This window comes from Babylonia areolata, chromosome 27, assembly GCF_041734735.1.
Source record: "Babylonia areolata isolate BAREFJ2019XMU chromosome 27, ASM4173473v1, whole genome shotgun sequence".
In the NCBI taxonomy this organism is placed as follows: Eukaryota; Metazoa; Mollusca; class Gastropoda; order Neogastropoda; family Buccinidae; genus Babylonia; species Babylonia areolata.
Window position 1 is genome coordinate 3,594,244 of NC_134902.1, and position 20,271 is coordinate 3,614,514.

The 20,271-nt window shown below is 42.9% G+C and overlaps 1 protein-coding gene across 1 annotated transcript; it reads left to right on the forward strand.

Moving 5' to 3' along the window:
• The first annotated feature begins 1,302 nt into the window (after window positions 1-1,302).
• Window positions 1,303-16,719, forward strand: LOC143301561 (dnaJ homolog subfamily C member 25 homolog). The gene is made up of 10 exons (XM_076615939.1): window positions 1,303-1,417; window positions 2,111-2,139; window positions 3,778-3,897; window positions 6,027-6,081; window positions 9,102-9,208; window positions 11,658-11,798; window positions 15,038-15,102; window positions 15,645-15,840; window positions 16,111-16,176; window positions 16,537-16,719. Exons 1-10 carry the CDS (start codon window positions 1,303-1,305, stop codon window positions 16,657-16,659), a joined length of 1,017 nt encoding a protein of 338 aa, XP_076472054.1. The 3' UTR covers window positions 16,660-16,719.
• Window positions 16,720-20,271: the final 3,552 nt, after the last annotated feature.

Genomic DNA, 20,271 nt, shown 5'->3' on the forward strand with positions numbered 1-20,271 from the left:
TGTGGGTTTGAGTTTAACGACCTATTATAGCTTTTGCTCATATGGTCAAGTTGTGGTCAGGTGTTGCATATGTGGTCTATGGTGTTGATTGGTGGCAGGGAATGTACTGGCCTTGTTCATATTGTATTACTCTTTGTTACAACAGATTTCCCTGTATGAAATTCGGGCTGCTCTCCTCAGGGAGAGCATGTTGCTACATCCTTTTTTTCTTTTTCTTATTTTCTTCCCGTATCTGTATTTGTGTTCCTACCAAAGTGGATTTTTTTTCTACATATTTTTGCTAGGGACAACCCTTTTGCTGCTGTGGGTTCTTTTACATGTAGTAAGTGCATGCTGCACTCTGGACTTTGGTATGTTGTTTCATCCAAATAATGTGCATCCAAACCACCACTCTAGGTCTAATGCATGGGGAGAAAATCCCATGGACTTGGGTTCTCCAACTGCCTATAGGTGGGTATGTTACCATTAGCTGCACCACTCCATCTGTAGGCATGTATTTTACACTGGGTATTATTCACTGAAATCAAAACTTCTTTTGGGGAGAAAAAGAAAAAGAAACAAAAACATCTGATGATCCAAAACGAAGAGTAGTTTATACGAAACATACCAATACTTTATCATCTCTTAATAACAGAAAAGAAAAGAAAAAAGAAAAAAAGTTGACACGTTTGCTTGTAAAAACTTTTAAAAGGCAACACTTATATATATATATATATATATATATATATATATATATATATATGTATATATATATATATATATATATATATATATATATATAGCATTACATCCACAGGATAACACATTTTATCACGTTCTCCTTCCTTTATACAACCAACATCATTATATTGATGGTTCTCTTGTTCATTATTCTTCAATATTTTTGTTGAATTTTCTATTCCCTAAAAGTATGTCTTTGTGCCTGTGAACAGAAATCGGTTTAAACTGTGGAACAGAAATCATTCAATACTTGCAGTGTGTGTTTGCGGTGTGGTGGGGGGGGGGATGTGTGTGTGTGTGTGTGTGTGTGTAAAATATATAATGTGCTGATTTGCACACAAAAAAACAAAAAAAACATCTGACTGGATAAACTGTATTTGAATTACAATCCCCGTCCTCAAAAAGGGGCTGTCTGCATCGCAGACAGAAGAAATCTGACCAATCTTCTGTGCATCAGAGACGAGAATCATGATAAAGCAGAGTTCTGTCCCCTAATCATTCTTCTTCAATGTGAAAATACATGTTCAGCCAGCCGGTGTTGCTGTGACCAATGAAAAAGTTCCTCGATTATCGGCATCCAACATGGCTTTCTTCGGAAGACAACGTATCAGTTGGCTGCTGATTTTTCTGTCTTGTGTATCATCCACTCACGCTTTCATCGAAGGGCTGTACTGTGGAACGGAAAACTGCTATGACAGTATGTTTTGTCACTATTTTCTTTTTTACTCATGTTTTTGGAAGTTATTTAATTTCCAACTGGTGGTTTGTTGGATTCTGAAATTGCAGACGATTTATCATGATTCTCAAAGACACATTGGCAGACAACTATCTGGAATATTTTGTAGTCTCAGGTACTTTTAATACATTGTTTGGTGGTGGTGCGAGGCAGCAAAATATTGACGCGGTAGATTGTTTTTGGTTCTTTATGTTTTGTTAGAAAAAAATGTATACATCTGGATGGGTTTTCTGAAGGGTTTTTCCTCTTCTTTCATTCTCAGAAGAACGGTTTTTCCCCTTTTATTTACACGACACATAATTATGTAACTCCACCATATTAACTTAGACTCAGAGAGAAAGAGAGACAGAGACACAGAGAGAGTGTGTATGTGTGCATTACAGTTACCAAATTAGTCTCAGAGACTTCATACGTGTTAGTCCCATATGTGTGACAGAGGTAACCCTTGTCTTTGGTTCCACAGTTGCAGTAAATGATATATAAGATATGTTTTACCATTTATAAAGATACTCATTGTCTCATGTGTTAATGGGCATAAAAATGTAAGTGGTTGTGGTTGTAATATGTTTTAAACTCACTACTAGTGGTATTACTAATGTTTATCTAATGATAAATATATAGAGTTCTAACTTAACCTTTCATTTCTTTCACCAGTTCTTGGAGTAACAAGAGAGGCTACTAAGGTAATGTATATGTTTGTTTTAACTTGTGTGTTTTTACATAATGATATATTTACAAATATATTTATTACACTTTACAAATATTAATTGATTGATATGTATGGTACTTGTATAGTTGTAATAATGATGATGATTTTACTTCAGTAAATCAATACTTGTTTTACACACACACACACACACACACACACACACACACATATATATATATATATATATATGCACTTTACATGGTCCACTCTTTTTCATGATTATTTTCATCAACTAAAATGGCCGAAAGCAGTAGATTTTCTTGTCACTCATTTCATACAACATTACAAGTAATGCCTATAGTGTATATCTGTCAGATGCAAATTACTTGCAGTTGCATACAAATGTAGATTTATACATGTATGTATGTAGTAACACTCACTGTCTCCTTTTTCTCTCATTCGCACCTCTTTCCATGCCCTTGTTTCAGTATGTGTCTTCTCTCACTATCAGTCAGTGTTTGCCTGTCGGTCTCAGTATTTGTCGGTCAGTCTGTCTGTCTCTGGACAATTGATTTTAACATGCTTTGAGCACGCAAGCATTCTACCACTAGATCATAGTAGATGTGAGTGAAAAAGACACAATACCCAGGGTCAACACGCACTGGAGCTGGAAAAATCCAGATACGTAAACACTCATACAATAACCAATAGAACAATTGTCTGTTGTACAAAAACACACAGACAAGTTGGACTGTATTTGAAAATTTAAAAAATAAAAAATAAAAAGAAGGGGGGGGGGGGGGGGGGGAGAGAGAATGGGAAAACAGTAGGATGGGGGACCCATTATTATTTTAATAAATTTTTAAAAGTAGTTGGGGAAAGGAGGTTGGAGGGCCCACAAAACAGGAAAAAAAAAAAAAAAATATGGACATCTTTGTACAATAAATTGAGTGTGATAAAAGTAAATCTCGCTTTTCTTCCCATTTTCTTCTGGCATTGTAAAAAGAAAAAAAAAGAAGGAAGTACTCGATAAAGATGATGTCACAACTTATGATTATGGCATTCTCAGGTAAAGATTTTTTTTTTTTTTTTTTTTTTTTTTTGGTGAATGGCCTTCCTCATTCACCCACTTCACTGGGCTGGATAGTTCGCGTGGAAGCTCCTGATTTCACATTATTCATGTATATTTAGTGAAGTATTGCTTCTGTGTTGATAATCATATAATGTCACAGCTGTATAGAGATTTCTTCTTCTTCTTCTTCTTCAATTGTAGGGCTGCAAATTCCACGTTCACTGGTATACATGTACACGAGTAGGTTTTTACGTGTATGACCATTTTTACCCCACCATGTAGGCAGCCATACTCTGTTTTCAGGGGTAATGCAGAGATTTAATTTGCTCTGTCCAGTCTGTGACAACTTTTGAGGTTTTGTGTTATCGTTCTTTTTGAAGGTCCTGCCTGTCTGGGGTTTGGGGCTGTTTTGCCCACGTGGCAGCCCCATATGAGGATTGTTCATCTGTCTTTCAATGTCCTTCAGCCGGTAGTAGTACCTCAGCTGGTCATTTGTCATCTGTTGTTCTGGCGTCATGCTTTGTGGCCTGTCGCTCATAGCGGGCTTTAGTTTGAACAACATTGACATCAGTCTGTTTAACTTTTTCTCTTTGTCTGCAGTCAGATATCGTGAAGGCCTACAGAAAGCTGGCCAAAAAATGGCACCCGGACATGCACAAAAAGCAAGAGGACAAGGAGAAAGCGGGGGAAATGTTCACCAAGATTGCCAATGCATACGAGGTAAGTGGTACTGAATTGGTGAATACCTTTCCAATAATCGCTAAACAGATAAGTTTCAGTTTCTCAAGGAGGCGTCACTGTGTTTGGACGAATTGATATATGCTACACCAAATCTACTAGGCAGATGCCTGACAGGCCACTTGGAGATCCCCGAACCACGTCACAGATAACCAGATCGACCACATCTGCATTAGCCGCAAGTTCAGGAGATCATGGCAGGATGTACGAGTGATGAGAGGAGCCGATGTGTCATCAGACCACCACCTTCTTACGATGACAGTGAGACTACGCCTCAAGAGATTCACCAACGCCAACAACACATGGACAAGGTACAATGCTCAACTGCTCAGAAACAAGGACACACAAGCAGCATTCCAAATCAGCCTTTCCAACAGGTTCCAGCCACTACAAGAGCTGATAGAAGACGGTGAGATGGACATCAAGACACAGTGGGAACACAGCAAGAAGCTCTCAGGAAGCCAGCGTCCAGCATCACACGCCAAGCCCTGACCTGGAACCCGCAGGGAAAGAGGAAGAGAGGCCGGCCTCGCAACAGCTGGAGGCGAGATACCGAGGCAGAGCTGAAGCATCAAGGGACCAACTGGACTGGAATGGCCAGAACAGCCCAGAACAGAGTGCGATGGCGAGGGGTCGTCGATGGCCTATGCTCCACCAGGAGCGATGGGCATAATGAATGAATGAGATCCCTGACAGCAGCATAACCCTATGCACTTGTCAGGCCTTGAGTGCATGTGTGTGTATTTGTGTACATATCTAAGTGGATTTCTTCTGCAGGATTTTGTCAGAGAATAACAATTTTGCTGCCATTGCTTCTTTTTCAGTGCGCCAAGTGCGTGCTTCACATGGGACCTCTGTTTATTGTCTTACTTTTGTTTTTTTTCACTGAACGACTGGATGCTGAGTTTGGTTTTCCAGACTTTTTTTTTTTTTTTTTTTTTGCTGCCCCATCATCTGCACCGTTTCAGTGGCATTACTCCTGCGCCGCTCATTTAGATTCCCCCATACACAGCCACACCCGGGTTCGTCCGTCGCTGTTCCAGCGTCGGCAGTCCACAGGGAACCATTGATGTTAGGTCGCCAGGAGGCCACACACCAGAGCGGACCCTGCACTGCTGCTGAGTCACTTCGGTGGCGTTCAGTGGTGCCTGTTCTGTTTTAACGTACTTAGGACACCACCTACTAAGCCCCCTACTAACAACAATAATGGCTTAGTCGCGGAGCCAGACTGAGTGAGCGTCCCTCTCAGAGTGGAGACCGCCACCACGTCCCTCAAACAACAGCCCCCCATGAATCTGTCGACACTGACGACATTGACAGGACTCACCCCAAGCACTGGTTTTGCAGTCAAATTTGGGAGAGAGGGTGAGAACAGGATTCAAACCCAGATCCTCATGGACATTGTATTGGCAGTTAAGCGTCTTAACCAGTCTGCCACCTTGCTCCCGAAGCAGAGATGCTGATCACGGGCATACATGTACATAGCAGTCCTCATGAAGGTCCTCCAGATCTCTGTAGGGCTTGTCCCTCAGTGAAAGTGCGCTTTCTCTAGACAAAAGAGACGCAGAGAAATGTGTTCTGACAAGATTGAATAATACAATACAATACAAAAAAACAACAACAAAAATTGAAGACTTCTGAGTAGTGCTGTGAAAGTGTTAGTTTACTTGGTTAAATTCATCACTTTTTGTTCCACAGGTAATGAGACGTGCAAGACATTGTTGCAGATTTGATCAGATGGAGAACTAAGTGTCTGTTGCTCTGTTGTTGTGCACAGTATATAGTTGCACACTTTAAAATATTTGTTGATGACATATAGGCCCTGTAAAATGAGAAATGCATACCCTTTAAAATTGAAAATTATGAGGGCATTTTATACCTGCATAAAATGCCCTTGTCAATAATTTTTTTCATTCCACAAGATATACAATTCCCCTTAACTATTATTTCTAAATAAATGCTCAAACTTAAATAATTCTGCTAAAATAGGACATGAAAATGACATGACAGGGAATAGTAACTGATTGCCATGGTTGTAGCTGGTGTATCATGTATGTACGTTTTGGTATTGTGCATGTGCAAGTGAGCGCAAAGACCTTTGTTTGTTGCAGATTTTGAAAGATGAAGAACAGAGGTCTGATTATGACTACATGCTTGACAATCCAGGTAAAGCTGAAACTAATGTTTGTTTAACCCTTATGTCCTCTTGTTTGCAAAAAAAACAAACAAACAAACAAACAAACAAAAAAACCGCAAAAAACAAACACCAAAACAACTGTCAGGAATTGTAATCATCCCTGTTATTTGATGCTTTGATCTTCAAATGATTTTATATTCATTGCCGTTTGATTGCAGTTGGCATACATTAAAAGAACAAACAGTAAAAAAAAGGTTTTAATTAGACTTGTTTGTAAATAATTCACATGCATGTGTCATTAGCATGGCTTCTGTAAAGTTAAAAATCTCGGAAGGACTCTTCTACCGTAATACCAGGGGGGTCCCAGACTACCTGTATCTGTATCTGTATTTCTTTTTATCACAACAGATTTCTCTGTGTGAAATTCGGGCTGCTCTCCCCAGGGAGAGCGCGTTGCTACACTACAGCGCCACCCTTTTTTTTTTTTCTTTTTTTTTCCTGCATGCAGTTTTATTTGTTTTTCCTATCAAAGTGGATTTTTCTACAGAATTTTGCCAGGAACAACCCTTTTGTTGCCGTGGGTTCTTTTACGTGCGCTAAGTGCGTGCTGCACACGGGACTTCGGTTTATCGTCTCATCCGAATGACTAGCGTCCAGACTACCACTCAAGGTCTAGTGGAGGGGGAGAAAATATCGGCGGCTGAGCCGTGATTCGAACCAGCGCGCTCAGATTCTCTCTCGCTTCCTAGGCGGACGTGTTACCTCTAGGCCATCACTCCACTTTATGGGTTGTTTTTTTAATGCTGCACACTCTAATCAAATCTGCATTGCTACACGCATACAAAGGCAGGTTTAATCGTCTTGGTTTATGTGCCAACAAGGGACAAAAAAAAACACAAACTCTCCAGAGCAGTCGATCAGAACTTTAGACTGAAGCTCCAATTCAGGATTTTCCTTCTTTCTATATGTTCGTTCGATGGATTTTTTAGTGTTCCAGCTCAGTGAACATAACAGTGTGTCCTTTTCATTTTCAAAGTGTTTGGGATGTGTATTTAGTATTATCGGAAGCCCTGTGAAGTAAGTGACTGATTGTTATATCTGTGTAATTTTCATGGGAGTGTTTGGGATGCGTATTTAGTGTCATCGGAAGCCCTGTAAAGTAAGTGACTGATTGTTATATCTGTGTAATTTTCATGGGAGTGTTTGGGATGCGTATTTAGTATTATCGGAAGCCCTGTAAAGTAAGTGACTGATTGTTATGTCTGTGTAATTTTCATGGGAGTGTTTGGGATGCGTATTTAGTGTTATCGGAAGCCCTGTAAAGTAAGTGACTGATTGTTATATCTGTGTAATTTTCATGGGAGTGTTTGGGATGTGTATTTAGTGTTATCGGAAGCCCTGTAAAGTAAGTGACTGATTGTTATGTCTGTGTAATTTTCATGGGAGTGTTTGGGATGCGTATTTAGTGTCATCGGAAGCCCTGTAAAGTAAGTGACTGATTCTTTTATCTGTGTAATTTTCATGGGAGTGTTTGGGGTGCGTATTTAGTATTATCGGAAGCCTTGTAAAGTAAGTGACTGATTGTTATATCTGTGTAATTTTCATGGGAGTGTTTGGGATGCGTATTTAGTATTATCGGAAGCCCTGTAAAGTAAGTGACTGATTGTTATATCTGTGTAATTTTCATGGGAGTGTTTGGGATGCGTATTTAGTGTCATCGGAAGCCCTAAAAAGTAAGTGACTGATTGTTATATCTGTGTAATTTTCATGGGAGTGTTTGGGATGCGTATTTAGTATTATCGGAAGCCCTGTAAAGTAAGTGACTGATTGTTATATCTGTGTAATTTTCATGGGAGTGTTTGGAATGCGTATTTAGTGTTATCGGAAGCCCTGTAAAGCAAGTGACTGATTGTTATATCTGTGTAATTTTCATGGGAGTGTTTGGGATGCGTATTTAGTATTATCGGAAGCCCTGTAAAGTAAGTGACTGATTGTCATATCTGTGTAATTTTCATGGGAGTGTTTGGGATGTGTATTTAGTGTTATCGGAAGCCCTGTAAAGTAAGTGACTGATTGTTATATCTGTGTAATTTTCATGGGAGTGTTTGGGATGCGTATTTAGTGTCATCGGAAGCCCTGTAAAGTAAGTGACTGATTCTTTTATCTGTGTAATTTTCATGGGAGTGTTTGGGGTGCGTATTTAGTATTATCGGAAGCCCTGTAAAGTAAGTGACTGATTGTTATATCTGTGTAATTTTCATGGGAGTGTTTGGGATGCGTATTTAGTGTTATCGGAAGCCCTGTAAAGTAAGTGACTGATTGTTATATCTGTGTAATTTTCATGGGAGTGCTTTCTCTCTCCGATACTGCTACTACGGACTGATTGTTTCTGTGTGATTTTCAGAGGAGCACTCCTCTCACTACTGTTGTCCTCTACTGTTGCAACTGCTAACATTATTTATACCTGTGCTGTTTTCCAAGGAGCACTACTGTCTCTACTTCAGCTACAACTGACTGACTGTTTTTGTGTGAGTTTCAGTCAGGGAAGTACAACTCTCACTACTGTTGCTTCGACTAACATTATTTATTTATACCTGTGTGCTGTTTTCAGAGGAGTATTACCATCACTACTATTGCAACTGCTAACGACGGGCACAATAGCTGAGTGGTTAAAGCGTTGGACTGTCAGTCTGAGGGTCCCGGGTTCGAATCACGGTGACGGCGCCTGGTGGGTAAAGGGTGGAGATTTTTCCGATCTCCCAGGTCAACATATGTGCAGACCTGCTAGTGCCTGAACCCCCTTCGTGTATATATGCAAGCAGAAGATCAAATACGCACGTTAAAGATCCTGTAATCCATGTCGGCGTTCGGTGGGTTATGGAAACAAGAACATACCCAGCATGCACACCCCCGAAAATGGAGTATGGCTGCCTACATGGTGGGGTAAAAACGGTCATACACGTAAAAGCCCACTCATGTGCATACGAGTGAACGCAGAAGAAGAAGAAGAAGCAACTGCTAACATTATTTATACCCGTGCTGTTTTCAGAGGAGCACTACTCTCACTACTACCGCTACTACAGGCGGCGTGTGACGCCCAAGGTTGACGTCAGGCTGGTGATTGTGGTCAGCATCACCGTCATCTCCATCATTCAGGTATGTGTGACAGTCATGCCCCATTAATGACCATCACATCAGCAGAGGAGGCAGCTGCTGTCCTGACTGACTGGGCTAGAATTTGACTGTAGTGGATTGTGTCTTGTCTTGTCTTGTCATCCGCACTATCTGGTCCAAGAGGGCTTGAGGACAAGTTGGCTTTGGGGTGGTCCCCAAACACCAGCTAGTCCCTCAAGGCTACAGACAGTGCAGTATTGCCTCCTGGTTTTAGTAGTTAGTTAGTCCTTCACAAAGACTGAGCTGTAAATGAATTCCGATTGCAATGGGAAAACCAAGTATGTAACTAACTGGGTTTTTTTTTTTGTTGTTGTTGTTTTGGGGGGGGGGGGGGTTGTTGGTTTTTTGTTTGTTTTAACCTTGGCATAATCAATATGACAAGGAAATTGAGCATTGGAAACAGAAGAGAAATATTAAGCAACAAATAAGTACTGTTATCTGCTTTTAAAAACCACATGATTCAAACCAGCAGCTGTTCATTCTCCAACATAGATGAACAGCAGCTGTTCATTTATCATGCTAATATGTCCAGCAGCTGTTCAGTTTGTCCAGGTATATGAAAAGCAGCTGTGCAATTTCGTGATTATATTTACAGCAGCTGTTCAAATTTTCAAGGTATCTGTTCAGCAGTTGTTCAATTTTCAAAACTATATGCACAACAGCAGTTCAGTTTTCATATGACTAGTACCTTTTCATTTTTCAAACATAATGATCAGCAGCTTTTCAGTCATGTGTATATCTTTCTGACATAGAAATTTTAACACACACACACACACACACACACACACATATATATATATATGTGTTATAGATATTGAAATTGGGAAATTCCTACAGTTTGTCAGAATAAAGGACAAAAAAAACAAAGAAAAGCTTTTAATCAATTTTGTGTTTAGAGAAAGAAGAAAAAGAGAGGGAAAGAAAAGAAACAAAAAACATACAGACAGATTGACAGGTAGTAACAGAAAAGAGCCTTCTAAAGTCTTCTGTGTTTTTGCCTGTCTCCATTTGGTTGGGACACTTCAGCCTACCAGTCTGAAGCACTCCTCACATACAAGCCTTTGCATTCCCTCTGGCCCTCAGGGGAAATAATTGTACCTAAGATGTAACTCAAAGTCACATAGTTTTAATGCTTCCAGTGCTTCCACTGTCTGCAAATTTGCTGTCAGTCAGTCTTCGGTACCAACCAGCACTCCCCCTGTTCAAATCATAGCTTGAAAACTCATCTGTTTTGTTAACTGATTTTATGTAAGAAAGAAATTAAAAAAATAAATAAAAAAAGAAAAGAAATCTCTCATCTGTTTGAGTTATTCTGGGGTGTGTTTGTGTATGGTTATATGTAGTCATTTTGGTGTCATATACTGTACCATGTCAAACTGATGCAAACTGATGCCTATCGGTTTGCTCTGCTTGGCCAAATTTCGCGCGGCTAACAGTGAAAAGACGAGCCGTCTTGCCGGTTGTATGTAGTCATTTTCGGGGCGTGGCTGCATGTGGAGGGGCGATTGCCAGTGCATTGAGTCTAACCTTACTTATTGTATTGTATTACTCGTTTTTTCACAACAGATTCTCTGTATGAAATTCGGGCTGCTCTCTCCAGGGAGAGCACATCGCTATACTGAGAGCACCACTCTTTTTTTTTTTTCTTGCCAGCAGGTTTATGTTTTCCTATCAAAGTGGATTTTTTTCTACAGAAATTTGCCAAGGACAACCCTGTTTTTGCCGTGGGTTATTTTACTTGCGCTAAATGCATGCTGCACATGGGAACTCGGTTTATCATCTCATCAGAATGACTAGCGTCCAGACAACCACTCAAGGTCTTGTGGAAGGGGAGAAAATACCGGTGACTGTGAGGTTCGAACCAGTGCGCTCAGATTCTCTCGTTTCCTAGGTGGACGAGTTAACACTGGGCCAACACTCCACATTAGGCTTAGAGAAATGAATGCCATTGAACGCCTTTTCAGTCGCCAAAGACGTGGAACAATCTCCCTGATAACCTCCGTCATTCTGATTCCCTCACATCTTTTAAATCTCGTCTCAAAACTCACCTTTTCCCTCAGCAATAAGTTCAATTGTGGCAGGTCCACTTCCTTTGCGTTAGCTGTGCTTGACTATGTGTGTATACATATGTATGTGTACATGCATGTATATGAATGTGTATTGTGTGTGCGTGTGTTTATGTAAGTTTGTGCCTGCCTATGTGTTAGGGTAGCTGTTAGATACACATGTATGTTAAAATGTATGTATGCAGCGTGTGTGTGTGTGTGTAGTCACATTTTGGTGTGTGTATGTAACATAGATATGATGTATTATGTTAACAAAAGCGTTTTTGTAAAGCACCTAGAGTAGATTTCTGGATAGTGTGCTATATAAAACCATTATTATTATTATTATTATGATGATGATGATTATGGTTTGTTGCGTGTGACAGTACCTGGGGGCTCTGAACAACTACAACACAGCCATCAGCTACCTCTGCAAGGAGCCCAAGTACCGCTCCAGAGCCATGGACATCGCCAAGAACGAAGGACTGGTCAACAACAACAAGAAAAAGAAACGCTCCATGACTAAGGTACTGCGTTCTGTTGGATTGGATGGGCACTGTAGCCCAGTGGTTTAAGCGTTGGGACTTTCAATCTGAGGGTCCTGGGTTCGAATCTCGGTAACAGCGCCTGGTGGGTAAAGGGTGGAGATTTTTCCCATCTCCTGGGTCAACGTGTGTGCAGACCTGCTTGTGCCTGAGTCCCCTTCGTGCGTATAGTTAAGCAGAAGGTCAAATACGCACGTTAAAGATACTGTAATCTATGTCAGCGTTGGGTGGGTTATGGAAACAAGAACATACCCAGCATGCACACCCCCAAAAACAGAGTATGGCTGCCTACATGACATGGTAAAAATGGTCAGACATGTAAAAACCCCACTCGTGTACATACTAGTGAACATGGGAATTGTAGCCCACGAACAAAGAAGTAGTCTTGTATTGTCTTGTATTCCGTGTTCTCACGATAGATTTCTCTGTATGTTGTTTTTTGTTTTATTTTTTTGTTGTAATTGTATTGTCTTTGAGCGCAGTGTGTGTCTGACTAACATTTGTGCCCAGACTTGAAAGGAGAAAGATGGCAGAATGGTGAAGACGCTCACCTGCCAGCAGTAAGAGTCTGGGTTCGAATCCTGCCCTCACGCTTTCTCGACTGGAAAATCAAACTGAGCATCAAGTCTTTCAGACGAGACGATAAATGGAGGTCCCCATGTGCAGCACGCACTTGGCGCACTGAAAAAGAACCCATGGCGATGAGAGTGTTTTCCTCTGGCAAAATTCTGAATGAGAAACCCACTCTGACAGGTTCACAAATATGTAAGCATGCGTTGGGCTATGCTGCTGTCAGGCATCTGCCTGGCAGATTTGGTGTAGCGTTTATGGATTTGTCCGATCCCAGTGACGCCTCCTTGAGAAACTGAAGCTTCTTCTTCTTCTTCTGCGTTCACTCGTATGCACACGGGTGGGCTTTTATGTGTATGACCGTTTTTACCCCGCCATGTAGGCAGCCATACTCCGTTTTCAGGGGTGTGCATGCTGGGTATGTTCTTGTTTCCATAACCCACCGAACGCTGACATGGATTACAGGTTCTTTAACGTGCGTATTTGATCTTCTGCTTGCGTATACACACGAAGGGGGTTCAGGCACTAGCAGGTCTGCACGTATGTTGACCTGGGAGATCGTAAAAATCTCCACCCTTTACCCACCAGGCGCCGTCACCGAGATTCGAACCCGGGACCCTCAGATTGACAGTCCAACGCTTTAACCACTCGGCTGTTGTGCCCGTCGAGAAACTGAAGCTGAAACTGACTAGGTAGACTGATTCTGAGCAGCTTTGTTGTTGTCTCATTCGTCATTTCTCTTCGACAAAGGCAGCAGTACGTCTCAGGTCCTCCAGTCCTCCATAGAGCTTCCGGGCCGCTGGGATTGGGTCGGGCCAGGTTTTCTCTCGGAGCGCTTGGTGGAGCGGGCAGGACTGCAGCAGATGTTCTGTTGTCTGGCTGCCTGTTCTGCAGGGGCACTGCTCTGTGTCGCCTGTATGGAGTTTCGTGTATAGGTGGTGTTTCAGGTGGTTGTGGCCTGTCCTGAGCCTGAAAATTAGTCCTTAGTCATTTGGATGAGACGATAAACCGAGGTCCCATGTGCAGCATGCACTTAGTGCACATAAAAGAACCCACGGCAACAAAAGAGTTGTTCCTGGCAAAATTCTGTAGAAAAAAACACATCGATAGGAAAAACAAATAAAACTGCATGCAGGAAAAAATACGAAAAAAAAAGGGTGGCGCTGTAGTGTAGCGACACGCTGTCCCTGGTGAGAGCAGCCCGAATTTCACACAGAGAAATCTGTTGTGATAAAAAGAAATACAGATACAAAAATGGCTACCTACTCTCAACGAGTACAGGTCTGCTCTGTTGTGGCATGGATGCTGTTGCTTCCACTTGTTCTGCAGCTTGGCCTTGATGATGGTCCTGGGTTCAGAGTAGTTGGTAGACCTGTCCGTCTGCTCTTTTGTAGTGCCTTCCTTTGCCAGGGAGTCAGCAGTCTGGTTGCCAAGCACGTTGCCGTGGGAGGGAATCCACTGCAGGGTGACTGTGTGACTTGTGCAGAGGGAGGCGAGAGAGGAGGACAGATCGTCGAGTTCTGGATCTCTGTTGGTCTGAAGCCATGGTAGTTGGGAGAGACTAATGGGAGAGCAGTGATGATGATTAATTTATGTGACGACTGGCCTTGAAATTGGTATCCAATTTTGACCTTGACCTCGGTAACCGGTCAGTGTTCTTTCACATCTCTTGGCCTGACTGTATGGAGCCGACTCACTTTGCAGAGGAGGGACTCGAGTCATCCTTGAAAACCCACTGCTGTTTAGGCTGATGTAGAACATCACCACACTACTCAGTTGTTTTTATAGTGTGTTTCTCATCCCTGTTTGTGTGTGTGCATGTGTGTGTGTGTGTGTGTGTGTGTGTATACATGTGTGCGTGTGCATGTGTGTATTCACCGATTTTTGTAAAGCGCCTAGAGCCTTGTTTAGACTCCGAGAATAGGCGCTGTATTAATTTACATTATCATCATTATTGTTAATGAGTTGTGTGCTTTATCAGTAACAAACACTTGTTCCTAGCTATGTCTGTTGATTATCAATGCATGTGAAGACTGGCGAATGAAATTGGCAAGGAGTTTGACCTTGATGTAGAGTGTTTTGTGACTGGTCAAACTTCTCAAGGCCGCAGCCCTCACTGCGTGAGAGCCTGACGTCAGAGTGGAGACCTACATTGGAATGTTGTTCACATGGATCCACAGTGCCACAGTGGGTCATTAATAATAATGATAATAATAATGGTATTTATATAGCGCTGAATCTTGCGCAGAGACAAATCACTGGGCTTGCTAGGTCCCGCCTAAGGTGGCAAACAAGCTCCCTTGACAATGACATCCCTGTCTTTGTCTGCTCCAACTGTCAGCGAACATTTCGTGCGCAGATTGGACTATTCAGCCATCTGCGCATTCACAGATAGATTCATGAGCATCCCCCCCACCACCACCCTCACCCCATCCCCCAGCTGGATGACAACGATGGTCATCATCGATCTCGATGGACACACACCACAGTACATAAGACATCACTTAATAATTTTAGTGCATGGATGTTTGTGTGAGAACTACATTTTTGTGTCTGTTCTGGTACCAGTGTGTGTATTTGCACTTTGAACACTATGTTTAACTGCTGCATAAACATCCAGTGATTTATTTGATATTTGTCATGTTTTACAGGAAGAGCTGAAACAAGAAGAGGAAGCGTTGATACGAAAAATCATTGAGGAAAAAATGGACATCAGGTCAGTGAAAGTATTTTTGTTTCTTTTTTTTTTTTATTTGTTATGTTTTGTGTGTGTCTGTGTGGGTGTGTGAACACACCTTCATTTATGTAGCACAGAGTAAAGTGTTTCACTCTGATATTTGATTTATTCTGTTGTATTGTGAGAAAAGAAAGATTAGTGCTGAGTCATGCCAGTGTAGATGGAACTTGATCGTATTTATATTTGTTTTTGTTTTTTTATCAACATCGATATTTTCCCTCTTGCAGAGGAGGGTATAATCAGCTTGAAATATACAGACGTATCACAGGATATTCATTTTTTGACTCACTTGTGTAAACAAAGTGAGTATGTTTTAACCCGGTGTTCGGTTGTCTGTGTGTGTGGTCTGTGTGTCCGTGGTAAACTTTAACATTGCCATTTTCTCTGCAAATACTTTGTCAGTTGACCCCAAATTAGGCATAAAAATAGGAAAAATTCAGTATTTATCTGTTATCTAGATTTTATTTTTTACATTTGATTTATTTATCAACATTTCCCCCCTCCCCCCCCTTGTTCGGCAGAGGAGGGTACAGTCGTCCGAAGTACACGGACGTGTTATGGGTGCAGCTGTTCTTGTTGCCGTACTACCTGGTTCACTACATGTACTGGTGGGGCCGCTGGGTGTGGCTCTTCAGCATCCGAGGTCAGGACTACGGGGAGGAGGAGCAGCTGTACCTCATCCGGAAGTACCTCAAGTTGAACTCGTCACAGTGGGACGTGAGTAGTGGCGGCAGGGGAGTGTGTTGTGCTTGTTGGAGTGTGTGTGTGTGTGTGTGTGTGTGTGTGTGTGTGTGGTCAACATAGCACCCAGATACAGCTCTTGTGTTGGTTGGTAATTGATTTGATCGTCTGTTTGCTACAGTGATTTCAAAAAGTTCTTTTGTGTGTGTGTGTGTGTGTGTGTGCATGTGTCTTTGCGTTTATATGCGTATGATCTCTTTGAAACAATATTTGTATGATTTTTTTTTTTTTTTTTTTTTTTTTCAGGCTGTCGAAGATCACGAAAAGGAGGAATATTTGTCATTAGAATTGTGGAAAAAGGACAAATTTGTGGTGAGTTGTTTTGGACATATCATTATACACACGCAGACACACACACACACTCTCACTATACACATACACACACAATCACTACACACATACAAAGACACACACACACACACACACACACACACACACACAGAGACGGGGATCACGCACGCACGCAGGCAGCCACCCACACAGACACACACACAAACACACGCAGACACAAAGACACACATCCACCCACTCACTACCTACATACTCACACACACACACACACACACACACACACATGTACTACACAAACAACACACTGAAAAAAAAATAGAAGAAAAAAAGGAGAGAGAGAGAGAAAAAAAGCCAACAAAAAGCACTGTGTGTGTCTCTCAGGCGTGGAAGGAGAAGAAGGATGAGGAGATGAAGATCAAGCTAGCAGAGAGCGCCCGCTACAAAAGCTACCGTCGCTACATGAAGAAAGGGGGACCAGGCCAGATGACCTTTGGACCAGAGTGATCTCCCATTCTACCGTTCGGAGTCAGCAAGGATTGTGATGTTGTTGAGTTTGGAAAACAGTCTTTTTTTTTTATTTTTTTTTTTTTTTAATAATGTCACTGTGTTGTTGTTTGGGTGTGGGGTTTTTTGGGGGGTGGTTTGGAGAAGTAGAAGTAGTATGTTGGTTGGAGGATGATAAAACAGGAAAGAAAAAAAAAAGTTAGACCGGGGGGGGGGGGGAATGGGTAGACCTGTGAACGTTTACATGTTTTTTTGTGACATGTGTTGGTGTGTGACGATGACAGAAAAATTGACTTTTTTTTTTTTTTTTTTTTGACAAGAAAAGAGTGGGGATGTGAATGTTTGTATGTTTTCCAGGACGCATGTTGGTGTTTGACAATTAAGAAATACATTTTTTTCAGCAGGGAATGGGCAGGGAGTGTACGGGATTTTGCGCAGGACTATACATTATTTTTTTAGGATTTTTTTTTCTTTTTTTTTTCGGGAGCATGTACAGACTTTTTTAAGCGTTCTGTTAGAGTGAAGAATGTACATGGGGGGTAAGGGACAGCACAGTGGGTTTTAAGGTTTTAATGTGAGAGAGAGAGAGGGTTCCAGCGAAGGATGAGTGCACCATTAACTTTCAGGCACCGGGTGGTTGGTGCAGTGGTGGGAAAGGTTTATTTTTTACGTGCCAGTGTCAGAAAGAGCAGGGTTCGAACTCCAGGTAGCTACACCAGATACTGTGGCTCACCGGCTCTGGCTGGCTGGTGCAGCGGTTAACGGTTTAATGTGTGAGAGATTGTCGGTTCAAATCCCAGTTTGGGGGACACCAGATACTCCGGGCCACTCACCCTGGCAGGTCGGTGCAGCGGTTAACCGTTTAATGTGTGAGAGATTGTCGGTTCAAATCCCAGTTTGGGGACACCAGATACTCCGGGGCACTCCCCCTGGCAGGTCGGTGCAGCGGTTAACGGTTTAATGTGTGAGAGATTGTCGGTTCAAATCCCAGTTTGGGGGACACCAGATACTCCGGGCCACTCACCCTGGCAGGTCGGTGCAGCGGTTAACGGTTTAATGTGTGAGAGATTGTCGGTTCAAATCCCAGTTTGGGGGACACCAGATACTCCAGGCCACTCACCCTGGTTGGCTGGTGCAGCGGTTAACGGTTTAATGTGTGAGAGATTGTCGGTTCAAATCCCAGTTTGGGGGACACCAGATACTCCGGGCCACTCCCCCTGGCAGGTCGGTGCAGCGGTTAACGGTTTAATGTGTGAGAGATTGTCGGTTCAAATCCCAGTTTGGGGACACCAGATACTCCGGGCCACTCCCCCTGGCAGGTCGGTGCAGCGGTTAACCGTTTAATGTGTGAGAGATTGTCGGTTCAAATCCCAGTTTGGGGGACACCAGATACTCCGGGCCACTCCCCCTGGCAGGTCGGTGCAGCGGTTAATGGTTTAATGTGTGAGAGATTGTCGGTTCAAATCCCAGTTTGGGGACACCAGATACTCCGGGCCACTCACCCTGGCAGGTCGGTGCAGCGGTTAACGGTTTTTTTCTTTTCTTTTTTTTTTCGGGAACATGAGCAGACTTTTAAGTGTTCTGTTAGAGTGAAGAATGTACATGGGGGGTAAGGGACAGCACAGTGGGTTTTAAGGTTTTAATGTGAGAGAGAGAGAGGGTTCCAGCGAAGGATGAGTGCACCATTAACTTTCAGGCACCGGGTGGTTGGTGCAGTGGTGGGAAAGGTTTATTTTTTACACGCCAGTGTCAGAAAGAGCAGGGTTCGAACTCCAGGTAGCTACACCAGATACTGTGGCTCACCGGCTCTGGCTGGCTGGCTGGTGCAGCGGTTAACGGTTTAATGTGTGAGAGATTGTCGGTTCAAATATACCCAGTTGGGGGACACCAGATACTCCGGGCCACTCACCCTGGCTGGCTGGTGCAGCGGTTAACGGTTTAATGTGTGAGAGATTGTCGGTTCAAATCCCAGTTTGGGGACACCAGATACTCTGGGCCACTCCCCCTGGCAGGTCGGTGCAGCGGTTAACGGTTTAATGTGTGAGAGATTGTCGGTTCAAATCCCAGTTTGGGGACACCAGATACTCCGGGCCACTCCCCCTGGCAGGTCGGTGCAGCGGTTAACGTTTTTTTTCTTTCTTTTTTTTTTTCGGGAACATGAGCAGACTTTTAAGTGTTCTGTTAGAGTGAAGAATGTACATGGGGGGTAAGGGACAGCGTAGTGGTTTTAAGGTTTTAATGTGAGAGAGAGAGGGTTCCAGGGCAGGATGAGTGCACCATTAACTTTCAGGCACCGGGTGGTCGGTGCAGTGGTGGGAAAGGTTTATTTTTTACGCGCCAGTGTCAGAAAGAGCGGGTTCGAACTCCAGGTAGCTACACCAGAAACTGTGGCTCACTGGCCCTGGCTGGCTGGTGCAGCGGTTAACGGTTTAATGTGTGAGAGATTGTCGGTTCAAATCCCAGTTTGGGGACACCAGATACTCCGGGCCACTCACCCTGGCAGGTCGGTGCAGCGGTTAACCGTTTAATGTGTGAGAGGGACACCAGATACTCCGGGCCACTCCCCCTGGCAGGTCGGTGCAGCGGTTAACGGTTTGCGCTCACTGGTGTGAGCGCACGTTAAAGATCCTGTAATCCATGTCCGTGTTCGGTGGGTTATGGAAACAAGAACATACCCAGCATGCACACCCCTGAAAGCAGAGTATGGCTGCCTACATGGCGGGGTAAAAACGGTCATACACGTAAAAAGCCCACTCGCATGCATACGAGTGAACATGGGAGTTGAAGCCCACGTACGCAGAAGACGAAGAAGAGCCTGGTTCAGGACCCCAGATACTTTTCAGGCTCGTACCACTGGCTGGTTGGTGCAGCGGTTTAAAGGATTTTTACTTCACTGATGTGATAGAGAGAGAGAGTGTTTTTAAGCCTAGTTGAAGACACTGGCTGTGGCTGGTTAGTTGGAGTTTTCTGTGGGACCCCCGCTCGACTTCTTTCTTTCTCTCTCTGCTGTCGCTCAGTGCTAGATAAAAAGAACACACAGCAGTACCTCCTCCAGGGGGGCATTCAAGTTTTAAAAGTTCATTGTTTTTTTAGGTAAGATTGAACAGTTTCTGTTTTTAAGTGACGTACCTTTTTTTTAAGCCATAAGAAAATCTTGTATATAAAAAATAAAAAATAAAAAAAAAAAAAAAAAGAAGAAGAAGAAGCAGCTGGAGTATATCAGTTTTTAAATGTTGACTCTTTAAAACTGGAAGAAAGGCATTCAGACTGTCAGTGATTATAAAAAGCACAGGAGCGAAATGTTCTTTTTGAATTCAGATCTGACGGGCGCAATAGCCGAATGGTTAAAGCGCTGGACTTTCAATCTGAGGGTCCCGGGTTCGAATCTCGGTGATGGCGCCTGGTGGGTCAAGGGTGGAGATTTTTCCGATCTCCCAGGTCAACATGTGTGCAGACCTGCCAGTGCCTGAACCCCCTTCGTGTGTACACGCAAGCAAAAGATCAAATGCGCACGTTAAAGATCCTGTAATCCATGTCAGCGTTCGGTGGGTTATGGAAACAAGTAAATACCCAGCATGCACACCCACAAAAGCGGAGTATGGCTGCCTACAT

Coding starts and splice junctions, on each gene's coding strand:
- LOC143301561 (XM_076615939.1), top strand. CDS start 1,303: ATGGCTTTCTTCGGAAGACAACGTATCAGTTGGCTGCTGATTTTTCTG. Junction 11,799..15,037: donor AGAAACGCTCCATGACTAAG/GTACTGCGTTCT, acceptor CATGTTTTACAG/GAAGAGCTGAAACAAGAAGA. Junction 16,177..16,536: donor GGAAAAAGGACAAATTTGTG/GTGAGTTGTTTT, acceptor TGTGTCTCTCAG/GCGTGGAAGGAGAAGAAGGA.